This window comes from Mytilus californianus, unplaced genomic scaffold, assembly GCF_021869535.1.
Source record: "Mytilus californianus isolate M0D057914Y unplaced genomic scaffold, xbMytCali1.0.p SCAF_8, whole genome shotgun sequence".
Lineage (NCBI taxonomy): Eukaryota > Metazoa > Mollusca > Bivalvia > Mytilida > Mytilidae > Mytilus > Mytilus californianus.
Window position 1 is genome coordinate 80,322,188 of NW_026262734.1, and position 13,373 is coordinate 80,335,560.

The window sequence follows — 13,373 nt, forward strand, 5'->3', positions numbered from 1 at the left end:
CTGCCATACATGCGGAAAGTTAAGCTAGCTACAAAACCAGGTTTAACACATCATTTTCTTTGGAATTTTTTTTTATAATTTTACGGACACCATCAAGAGTTGGTTGACCGTTATGTAATATCTGTTTAACAGATGTTAGCGGATATGTTCCTAATGTCGTAACAACAATCCCGTCACCTTTTCACGAATGTGACCTACCGAATTAGACTTATTACCGAGTTTGTACTAACTTGAGCAACACGAAGGATGCCACATGTGGAGCAGGATCTGCTTACCCTTCAGAAGCACCTGCGATCACCCCCAGTTTTAGGTGGGGTCCGTGTTGATCAGTCTTTAGTTTTCTATGTTGTGTTTTGTGTACTATTGTTTTTCTGTTGGTCTTTTTCTTTTTAGCCATTGCGTTGTCAGTTTATTTTTGACTTGTGAATTTGAATGTCCCTCTGGTATCTTTCACCTCTCTTTTGTTCCAAGTCAGAAATATACTTTTTTTGTTTATTCCGTTGATTAATAGGGTTTGACTTTTGTCAGTTTAAATGGACTTCCAATTTTTTTATTTGCCTTGGAGTTCAATATGTTTGTTAGACACTTTTTCTCGAACAAAACTAAAGTCAGAAAATGTACCCCGGTAAGCTGTGGACCCATTTGATCAATTATAGATTATTTTAGGAATTTGTGGTTTGTCCCTACCCTTATTCAAAAGAAACAAGTATAAGAAAATTATAAATTTGTATGAAATTCTCTCCGTACATTTAAGAATGAAAATCTTTTTATTATCTTTCATTCGAATGTCACAAATTGTGAAACTAACCTAAAATGTAAATTATATGTCCCGGCTCTAGACAAAAAGTATACTGTGTCCTGGTTTAATACAGTTTTGGAATATTCTTCAAAATGCTTATATATACAGAGTTTACAACATAGATGTGGTTGTTGGTTGATTGACTCATTGGTTGGTGAATTATATGATTGGTTGATTGATTAATAATAAACTCATCATAGATACCAGGATTGAAATTTTGTATTTGCGTCTACAAAAGACTCATCAGTGACGCTCGAATAAAAAAAGAACTTAAAAAGGCCAAATGATGTACGAAGTTGAATAGCATTGAGGACCAAAAATACCTGAAAGTTTTGCCAAATACAGCTAAGGTAATCTATTCCTGTGGTAGAAAAGCCTTAGTATTTTAAAAATTCAAAGTTTTGTAAACAATTAATTTATAATTATGACTATATCAATGATAACTCATGTCAACACAGAAGTGCTGACTACTGGGCTGGTGATACCCTCGAGGAATAAAAACTCCACCAGCAGTGGCATCGACCCAGTGGTTGTAAATAAACTCATCATAGATACCAGGATTGAAATTGTGTATTTGCGCCAGACGCGCGTTTCGTCTACAAAAGACTCATCGTGATCAGTAACGCTTGTATCAAAAAAGAAGTTGAAAAGGCCAAACAAATTAAGTACGAAGTTGAAGAGCATTGAGGATCAAATATTCCTAAAAGTTTTGCCAAATACAGCTAAGGTAATCTATTCCTGAGGTAGAAAAGCCTAATTATTTCAAAAATTCAAAGTTTTGTAAACAGTTAATTTATAAATATGACCATATCAATGATAACTCATGTCAACACAGAAGTGCTGACTACTGGGCTGGTGGTACCCTCGGGGAACAAAATCTCCACCAGGAGTGGTATCGACCCAGTGGTTGTAAATAAACTCATCATAGATACCAGGATTGAAATTTTGTATTTGCGCCAGACGAGCGTTTCGTCTACAAAAGACTCATCAGTGACGCTCGAATCAAAAAGAAGTTATAAAGGCCAAATGAAGTACGAAGTTGAATAGCATTGAGGACCAAAAATTCCTAAAAGTTTTGCCAAATACAGCTAAGGTAATCTATTCTTGAGGTGGAAACGCCTAAGTATTTCAAAAATTCAAAGTTCTGTAAACAGTTAATTTATAATTATGACCATATCAATGATTACTCATGTCAACACAGAAGTATTGACTACTGGGCTGGTGATACCCTCGGGGAATAAAAACTCCACCAGTAGTGGCATCGACTCAGTGGTTGTAAATAAACTCATCATAGATACCAGGATTGAAATTTTGTATTTGCGCCAGACGCGCGTTTCGTCTACAAAAGACTCATCACTGACGTTCGAATAAAAAAAGAAGTTAAAAAGGCCAAATAAAGTACGAAGTTAAAGAGCATTGAGGACCAAATATTCCTAAAAGTTTTGCCAAAAACAGCTAAGGTAATCTATTACTGTGGTAGAAAAGCCTTAGTATTTCAAAAATTAAAAGTTTTGTAAACAGTTAATCTATGATTATGACCATATCAATGATAACTCATGTCAACACAGAAGTGCTGACTACTGGGCTGGTGATACCCTCGAGGAATAAAAACTCCACCAGCAGTGGCATCGACCCAGTGGTTGTAAATAATCTCATCAATTAATTGAAATGTTGCATAGTGTAAACTTTGACGAATTCCACATTCATTTATCGATTATTGATTGATTGATAGTTGATTGACTGCTTGATTGATTGATAGTTTTAATAATTATAGCGTTTAGACACGAAACATTCATAGACATTAATGGTGTGATATTTTATATGTTATCAAATATCAAACACTAATGTACTTTCTTTACTCAGAAAATCAGTAAGCATGCCCTTCCCCATTTTCCTTAAAACGAGACATGCCTCGTCGACCAGTTCATCTATTAATTACATGGTACCGGCTCTTTAGGAATATGAAAAAAAAATGGAGGGCTTGGATCCTCTTTTCGGGTTTGTTTAACCTATGTATGCGTGCTTAATTTATGTTGTTTTTAGGATCATGCAAAGAATTAAACAACCTATCAAAAAATTATATTGTATCTTTTTGTTTTCCGGGACACCATTATTAATGTTTTATCTATTTGTTGTGAGTGCATTTCGTTTTAATTTGTAGGGTATTTGGTCCTTGGTCTCAACTTTTGTTTTGTGCAGTTGTAAATTTTTAATTCTATTTGAAAGTTGAAAACCTTGTTTTGTGTTTAAGAGCATGTGCTGAAGAGATTTTGAGGTCACATGACGAAACAATTGATATTATCTCTGAGTTAGGTTTATATCAGTCTTTGCAGGTGGGCACCAAACAAGCATATACATGTATACATATTGCTAACGGATATCATTTTCTTTTATATACAGGTAAATTGATATTTCGTGGATTTTCACTGGTCTTTGTGCAATACATTTTACATCTGTTTTATTTTTACAGGGAATAATTTGACAAAACATTTATTGATTTTATAAAAAGAAACATGAAACGAAGCAAACGATTCCTTGATTACTTTTTTCAGATATGTGTGCATAAATCATAAATAAATAGTTTTACAATGCAAATTACGGGACAAATGGCACTTTTCTATTTAATTGAGTTGTGATCATCTTGTATATTCAATAAGGGGGAAAGTTAATAACAACGGATGGAGCTCAGTATCGGTTTTTTGGCAAATAATAGTGCACTTGTGCACTCATACAATCAATCTCTAGCTGATCACTTTGATGCACGGAACCTTTTACGATTTTTAATTTGAACACAATTATGAAAAAATTAAATTAAGTAAAATTAAACGATTTATATAACCTGAAGGTAGATAACGCGGTATGTTCTTTTTATTGTGGATTCATTATTATTCGTTGGATACTAATCTTCGTGGATTTCGTGGTTACCCGGGAATCACGAATTCCAATGACCAGCGAATTACCAATTTTTTTCAGGAATTCAAACAGACTTTGGCCAAACCACGAAATCAAATATAAACGACAATGTAAGTTTTCCTCAATCCACGAAAATTGATACCTTCGAAAAAAATGAATCAATAGTGCATGGTGTGAGCATATCAAACAATATGTTCAACGCAATGAAAAAGAATCTAACTTCCTTATTTCTGAGTTTCACTTATAAAAATTTCTCTTCATTTATTATTTATTGAATTGTATTATTTTATGATTTGCAGTAATATTCCTAAAAAAGGCTGAGTGAGAAACAAAAATGAATGCTAAAGATTTTTTTACGCAATTGTTTTAATGATTTCTAATTTTGTTTATTTTTAAATACTTTAAATTTAGAATAAATTAAATTAGTTCTATCTATTGGTTATGTTATCAATAGCTATTTCTTGATTAACAAATAAAAGATAATATTTAATGTTTTCTGAAAAATATAACCAATACTAGATCTATATCAATGAGCTTTATAAAAAAAACATCTGTATTTGAAGTCACAAAGTTAATCAATAACAATAACATAGATAAAACTTAAAACTTATCAAAATTTCAGACTTATCATTTATTTGAAACTGAAAGCATTCCATTACATATTAAATTTTAACATCTATAAAATTAATACTTCTTTTAAGTGTTACATCAAAGTGATTTTAAGGATCTTATACGCAAGATTCATGTGTAAAAATGAAAAAGCACGTCATATGAATTTCATAGTGTAATGTATCATAAAACGCTAATGCAATAAATGTTGGTTTTTTTAAGGATAGATAGTTAACTCTTTCCGCAGTGTTAGTCACATGCATCAAGTCATTCAATAGTGCATACATAAAACGGTATCTGGTTGGTTATGTTGAACATATTATTAACTGGTAATCGTTTTACCACCTGCACAGAGCGTCATATACATTGAATTCAGAAAGTATTTGATCGACTGTTTAATCATCCCGAACGTATCTTCGTCCTAGATGTGCCAACATTAATTATCTTTTATATTGTCTCTAAATTACCTAGTTTCAAAACTTTGAATTGTTCGAAATACTATTTTTTTCTCTTTTTTTTCGCAGATAAGATAATATCAACTGTATTTGGCAAAACCATTCAAACTATTTGAATTCAATTCTTTTTAACTTTTTTTTCATTTGAACGTCTCTAACGAATCTTTTACAGACGAAACGTGCGTCTGGTGTTAACAAAATTAGAACCCTGGTATCTTTGATGAGTTTTTTCACATTTTTCTGCTTTAGAAGGACTACTATAATTAAGTTAAATCCTTAATGTTTTGAAGAACGGTTTATTGAGGTTTCAAAAAAAGAACGATTGATAACCAATCAATCAAATATTGCAAAAAAATATTTCAAATACACTCTGGAAACAATTACCCAAGTTTGAAACAAAAAATGCACAAAGACCGTTCAGTCAAACTTTGTTAACTATGTAAGATTATCTGGTATTTTCTAATGTCCATGCTTAAAAAAAATCTCTTCCATTCGACTAAAATTCAATATCATAGATGTAACTGACAAAATGCAAAATATTAATTGAAGATTTGAAAAAAATATATTAAAGTTTGAACAAAATAACTTGGGCCAATAGTTAGTATATTCATTGTTGAAGTAAATGAAATCATAATATGAATAATCAAATATTTGTATCGGCCTTGAAAAAAAAGACTTAGTTTGGAAAGCTTCCAATAACTCGAACTATATTTTTTTGAATAATGAACCTATTCTTTTCAAGGCTTTTAAATAGAATACATGTCAGGTATTTTAATACAACTCTTCGCAATTAATCATTTTGGACCACTTCCCAATAGATGAATAATAATGAAAAAGTTGTGTTAATTGTGCATGGCAATTGTATATCCAAATATTTAAACCTTTTTTATCTTGAACATTTATTGCGTAAGAGTACTTTGTTTTGTCTATTTTGACTCGACTTTCTATAGACAATTATATCAAAAATATTACAACTATTGATTTGATTTATATTGGTAAAAGGGAAATAACAATAACATAAAATAATGTCCCCTTTTGTATTTGAAAATGGTATCATTTATACGATCAACAACCCTTGAGAAGAAAATATTTATACCACGGAACAAAGTTTAAATATATAAGCAAAATTTTTTCGTCCGAAACTGGCCCGTCAATCTATCAGTCAGAACTTTGATTAAGCCTTGCTTGTGTTTTCATTTTTAAGAAGACTTTCATACATTGTAATCATTGATAGTTTAGATATCCATGCAAAGTTAACAAAAAATGCCTTTCCTCACATTGTTTGGAAGTTTCAACTGAAAAAAGCCTTAGACAAGATTAATAAACAGAAAATCATGAAATGAAAACAATGATGCATGAGAGAAATTTGTAAAATATATACTACATAAGTTCTTGTCCCAGGGATAGGGCCTTCGTCACTTTATCAAATCAACGTCATATAGAGATGTAGGTTTCAAAATCTGGCACAATTTTCATAATCTCAAAATGGGAAATAGTATCTGGAAGGAAACTTACGCAGATTCGCTTCAAATTTGCATGAATGATTCCCAATATATACTAAATGGTTATACTAGTATTTGATGGCCTTACCTGAACATGTGACCTATAGCTCATGGCAACTATGTCATTTGGTCTTTATTGTATAGTTGTCTCGTTGGCAATCATACCGCATTCCCTTATTTTTATATACTAGGTAACTTTAATCTAATCCTTTTCTAAAGGAATAATTCAACATGTTCGATTAGGGTTGAAAACAATAACAAAAGCTGTTGAATCTATTACTACCTAAACCAAACCTCACATTTCAGTGCATTTATGTTCAAAACCATATTCCGGATATTTGCTAGCAATTTAAGAATTATTTAAATTTTTATGTATATTTCATTTCAAATATTTTTCATTGATAGGACTACAAAATTAACAAATTTTTTTTTTGTGTATTATCAATATTGCAATAACTTGTACTTCAAAACATGTCTTTGTTATTTCAATATTACAAGGTTCTATAATTAGAACACAGGTACTCAACTGATAATGTCTGCTAAAGAATCCCATGTGTCATCGACCCCATAGACAGTTATTATGAATAAGTGCATTATTGAAATATATTCAGCAGGAACGATTATGGAAGGATTGAACAAAATGTTGTGATATTTTTTATAAACGTATAGTTTGATAACGAATGCAGTAAAGTTATGATATTTACCCAATCGCAATAGAACTCAGATAACCGAAATGGTAAGCATTTCAGCATTTTGTAGAAAAAATTTTTTTCTGGATACCCTTTAGCAAGGACATTGGTTATTTTACTATTTTAACTTAAAGGTAATTGAAGGATTATTGAACGCTTAAAATAAATCACATTGCATTGTTTTATTTTCATGGAGAGAGAAATTCATGTTCTATAAATAAAGACCCATGCTCTTACGCTGGTTATGTTAATGACATTTATCTGTCTGTCAGAATACGTCAATACTGAACGAACTTCTGATAAAAAGCTCTAATACTTGGTAGAAATAATTGTAACTATATTTTATCGACTGTGCTATAACAGCTATAATGTTAACGGGAGTTGTGGAACTTTGATTAAATTTGTTTAGTATTTGAACAATTACACTTCTCTCACTCCGTTTAATAGAAAGCTATCGTAAATCAAGTTGGTATTTTTTTTTCCAATCATGTGATGTTGATAAGATTAGACCGCCATAATTTCGACCTTTTAATTGGAAATATTGGACTATGACTATTTGATTCAATAATGTGTCATTGGGAGTGAATGCATCTCCTAAGAGACCGTATTACAGAATGGTTTTATACTTGGTAGAGTTGTTTGCCATTACGTGTAGTAGGTCATATGATACCGTTATTATATTCAGACCATTTATTTTATTTTTAGGGAGGGGAGTGGTGGCTGAGGGAAGTATGGAAACTTTACAACTGGTATTTATTAGAATTGTGATAACAACACATGTTGAATGTAATTCCCTGAGATCATTTGCCAGAAAGTTATACTTATGACAATTTATTGTCCTCATATGCAAATGCCATATTATATCTTTATTCTAAAGTGGTATTCGTGGAACGTTTTTAATGGACAACTGACAGCGCAAACTTTAATGTGACCTTGTGACATGCATCTCTCTTATTGCCGTCATGTGAAGTTGACCATATTATACTTTTTTACAGAGCAAACTGTCGTAATTTTTTTTATGAAATGATACCTTTACTTATTGAAATGAAAAAAAAGGAAATAACAGCGCTTTTTAAGTGGTTCTGTTTTTATTGAGTGTTCATAAGGGTGTTGTGTCATGAATGGTTTTTTTTTCGTTGTAATAATTAACGGAATCAGTTTTACTGCAGTAGATTTGTCTTTTGACAATTTATATCTCTTTAGTGATGCGCGAGTCAGAAAAAACTGATGAACTGACATCCTGATAAATACGACATAATGTATAGCATAAGCCAGGGCAAATAATCAGATTTTTGCACTTAGGAGACGTTTACTTAATTCCAAAATATTGTTTAAAAACAATATCCGTTATGTTATCTATTTAAGTAACTTATTCTTGTCTTTTTTATTTAGAGTCGTGTTAAGGAAGGTAACATGGAACAGTTAGAAATAAATGTGCGAAGAGAGTTACCCAGTACCAAAAAACCATACCTGAGAGAAATTGGTGGCATACTTGAGGTCTTCATTCCAGTCAAAGACATTGGATTGCATCAAGTATTGAAATCTTCTAATTCAACCACAGTGCACCTCAAAAGATGTTCTACAAAAGCAAGTGCTGTATTTCAGTTGTCTTTGGAGGACAGAGTTTCAAACAGAAAGGTAGGAAAATACTTTATATTTTTTACAATATTGATGACAAGAGGATATCCAAAATAACTTAGTTAGAAAGTCCAAAACTCTTCGTAAAATACCGAAACTACAATCTACATAAATCAGATCAGAATTCGAACTTAGCATGAATAATTTGCAACGGTGTTACTTTACCTGATAACTCTGTGCATGTGCAATTTTGGATATGAAAATAAAAACAACCCTTATAGATTTCAGGCGTTCGTAGCACTTTCTCAATATATCTTCATTATAAAAGCTGAAAGCCGAATTTGTGGAAGCCAATGATGTAGGAGAACCGAAACAGTTGAAGAGCTATATTACAAAATGAGTACCTGAAATGATACTTAAGCAATCTAAGATCAACCTAGTCTAATAGAATTAAAACCCTAGTTTGTTATTGATTTTTTATATAAATTTATAAATAATAGTTTTAGAAAGGTTAGTTATAAATCATTTCTCTACCAATTTTTGAAAGTACTAATCGTGACTACTGGACAAATCATTTCCTTCGGAATTAATAGTCGACCAGCAGCGGTATCGACCCAGGCATGTAAAAAAATTAATATAAAACTTAGTAAATTTAATACGTCCAAAGCACATTTCTGGAATTACTTTCATAAGGAACGCTCAACACCGAATGTTAATTTTTAAATGATTTTTATGGTTGGCTTTCAAAACTATTGGTTTTAAACAAGCTTCTTCAAGAAACACGTATCATTGGTATTGAATTCATTTGTGATGACGTATGATAGTATTAAGGTAAAGAAAAAGGTTTTTATAATTTGAAATCAGATGTAATGCAGTAAACTATTGAAGAACAATAGATAATGAGGACCCTTGAAATTATCATTTATGAATAATAGAATAGAACCCTCATTTCCTTCAATGGTCTGTCATTAATAAATAGGCTTATACAAATTAAAAGTTGTGGTATGATTGATAATACTATGTATGCAGGTATCAGATAAGAATATGAACAGTTATAGGTCTGGATAAGACCTTCAACAATTAGCAGGAATAATACCATATAATAAGTTATATAAAAGCTGAGATGACTTAAACAATTTCAAAATAAATATGCCACTGCTTGGTTTATACTATAGCATTATAAGTAAACGAAAAACATTTATGGTAAAAAGCAACCAACAAAATTGCAAAGTATTGGACAGCACCAATGACCGAACCAACCACTCGACCACTCTAAGTCCTTAATTGTTGTTTTTTTTGTTGTTGTCTCTAATAGAAGTGGGATATTTAAAGACGTATCGTATCCGTATCTGATACCTTGACGTATCTGAACGTATTTATGGGACATTGTATATATTATTTACTTGTTTAAAAAAAGCCAAGAATAGGGAAATAATAGAGAAAGGGCGATGAAAATTTTTGGTCTCTTTCTTTTGAAATATCTGAATTGTTTTTTAATAAATAAATATTTTAATAATTGTTTAATTGATGTGTAATGTGTGTTTACATACTTGCTTCTTTTATGTCAAAATCCTGACTTAATCACATTTATTGTCCTTATGTTTCTATGATATATATTTACAATACATATAATACAATTATGAAAACATTACATGGTCGACAAGAGAGGCTAACATTTACACACATTTAACAATCACGAGATTTTGTGTCAATCTATATACTTGTATATGTTTTAGCACTCGATATTTAAATCATTAGAACTACCCTGTCGTGAAGTTAAATTATTAAACAAATGCAGTTGAGTACCCTTTTCTTGGTTCAATGCCAAACATGGAACTTTTATAGAAAATCCACAGCCTTTCCCCTTGTACTCTTATATTTGACAATTCGGTGCGTGTTCGATAGAGGATTATTACATGTAGTGCTAGCAATGATTTCATTAAACAAGTTTATCAATAAAGATATTGGTTACAACAAATATAAATATTGACCAATTCAAGTACACATTCTAGGGTGAGTTCGACTTCAGTGACTCAGCACATGGATTTTTGGAATTTAAAGTTTAACTTGTTCATGACTTTTTGGTAAAAAAAAAACGGTAGCACATCATTGACAAACAAGTGAGTAATCTATGTTTGAATGGTTTTAAAATAGTATATTTTACGAACCCTTTATAGCTTGCTGTTCGGTGTGAGCCAAGGCTCCGTGCTGACGACCGTACTTTGACCTATAATGGTTTATTTTTACAAATTGTGACTTGGATGGAGAGTTGTCTCATTGGCACTCATACCACATCTTCCTATGTCTATTAACATCTTATAACGAAAATCTCTGTACTGAAGTCTGTAGATTTTTTTGCAAACATCTTTGGCTTTATTTGCCACAAAATCCCTATTTTCTATATAATGCAATAAACACATAAATAATATTTCTTTGAATGAAGTTTCCATTTGGAATATGTACGAAATGACAGATCTTTTTTATCTTTGCTGTTTTGATATTGTTTCACCTTGAACATTTCGTACTACACAGGCCTACAGAAGGGGTCATAAACCTTAATGTGAACAACACCATATTTATACACGTACTGTATTACTTATAAATGGAGACTGAGACTGACTACTAATACCAATAGCAATACATTTATAAATTAGCAGGCAATTCTTTTTTTCCAAACACAAAATATGAAAGAGACCGAAAATATTTTCATCACCCTTTCCCTATTTATTCCCTCTCTTTTCCCTATTCTGGATATTTTTACCACGATTTTTGACTCAATCATTACACCCAACATCATGACAGTGGTTACAAAGCAACTTGTCGAAATCAATTTTATTTTGAATCAGTAGCCCACAGCTTCCGCAATAAAGTACATAACATTTTGATGTTGATGTAATTGTGTTCTAAAACTATAACAATGTCATTATATGAATTACAATGTTTCAACTACAATCGCACGAAGGTCTTTATTATAAAGGACAGTTGATTGGATAAAAGGGATGGATTACCACGCCTATTATAAACTGACTTCATATAGCTGCAAGTATTCGAATTTGATTTTTTTTTAAATATTGATATCTCTTATAGTTTCAGTATTAAACATGAAGTTCAACATATTATGGCGAATCAGTGCACTATGTGTTTCAATGTAGCCGTGAAATATGGGACTACGTATTTTAACGTCAGACAAACTTGTGACTTCATATTCGATTAAGTAATTTCAAAAGGGAGAGGAATGCCCATCGATTAATATAGAGGGACAGTAGAAAATAATAAAATTAGTCCATTACATAATGCAATCTCGATTATTCTAAAGCTCAGATATAAACGAATATGTTAATTTATTATTGTGCAGTGTTTTAGTGTTATATTTAACATTGCCATAAAAGTGCGAGGTTTGGCTAGCCACAAAACCAAGTTCAACCCACCATTTTGTTCTTAAAATGTCCTGTACCAAGTCAGGAAAATGGCCATTGTTATATTATAGTTCGTTTCTGTGTGTGTTACATTTTAATGTTGTGTTTCTGTTGTGTCGTAGTTCTCCTCTTATTTTTAATGTGTTTCCCTCAGTTTTAGTTTGTAACCCGGATTTGTTTTTTCTCAATCGATTTATGAATTTCGAACAGCGGTATACTACTGTTGCCTTTATTTATTAAACGATCAACAGGGAATGCCACATTGCATTTAAAAAATTGATTGCAAAAATTTTATATGATTAGATATCCTTGCCATCTGTTGGAAGTGCAGTTTCGACACTTTTCGTGCTTGTCAAGAGACAATATTTAAGGGGGTTTCGATTGTTAATCTCATAAAATCAAATAACCAATATATGCCATCTCAACCTGAGGAAGAGTGGCACATTATTTTCTAGCAATGTTTATCGTTTGTTAGATCATAGATATTAAAGCCAATTATATCTATGGTTAGATGTTGTACTTTCAATGCAATTTATAAACTTGTTAATTGTTATATTTCTATTCAGACTTTCTACATTTTATCAACCGTTAGTGAACTATTTTTGAAGATTACGAATCCCTGGCTTCATTTCACGTTAAACGCAAAATAAATTGAAATATTCTTTGTTTGTTTAGAAAATACAGTTACTTGTGTGTAAAATAATTTTAATGCAAGCTTTTTGAAAGTATTTGATAGCACGTACGCCCATTCATGAGGGCGTGACAAATTGTCACTCATGTCCAATCAACTTTTCTGTTGTACAAAGTTTGATGTGCGGTTCTGTTTGAACAGATTTGAGATTGCAATTGTTAAAAAAAACGATGTAAAGGATTTTTTCAAATACAGGAAGTTTAACATTTAAGGCTTCTTTGTTAAAAATAATGAGTTCTAAAATATTGTTTGTAAATCTACCTGATACAAAAAGACATATAGCACAAGGTTATACAATTGTTTAACTAACTTCCAAAAAAAAAGACACATAAGATTTCAGAAGGAAAGTGTCTTTTCTCTATTATGGTAAAGACATGCGAAAGGGGAGTAAACGGAAAGGAGTAGGGACATTAAGGCCCGGTTTTGCCAAAGAAAGTAAAATGTTTGACAACTATTTCAAATAGGAACATAATGTTTGGAAATGCAAAGGTTCAACAAATATAAATGGAAAACATAAAGATTTTTATCTGTCTTCACAAAAAACATTATTTCTGTTGTGGAACATCGTGCGCAGCCAAGAAACAACAAAATAGTATAAGAGAATGTAACCATTATAACTATTGACGTAATCTCATTAAACATAAAGTTGTCTCTTGGGTGTGCAATACTTTTCTTATCTAAACTTGACCTAAAATTTAATGGAAAATAAGGAAAATCAAGA

General features: G+C 31.4%; 1 protein-coding gene across 1 annotated transcript in view; it reads left to right on the top strand.

Moving 5' to 3' along the window:
* Positions 1-13,373, top strand: part of LOC127713038 (uncharacterized) — a 56,807-nt gene that overhangs the window by 22,211 nt on the left and 21,223 nt on the right. Inside the window, exon 2 of the mRNA XM_052219637.1 lies at positions 8,360-8,605. Coding sequence (XP_052075597.1) covers positions 8,381-8,605 — 225 coding nt within the window. The 5' untranslated portion in view covers positions 8,360-8,380. The remainder of the gene's footprint in view (positions 1-8,359; positions 8,606-13,373) is intronic.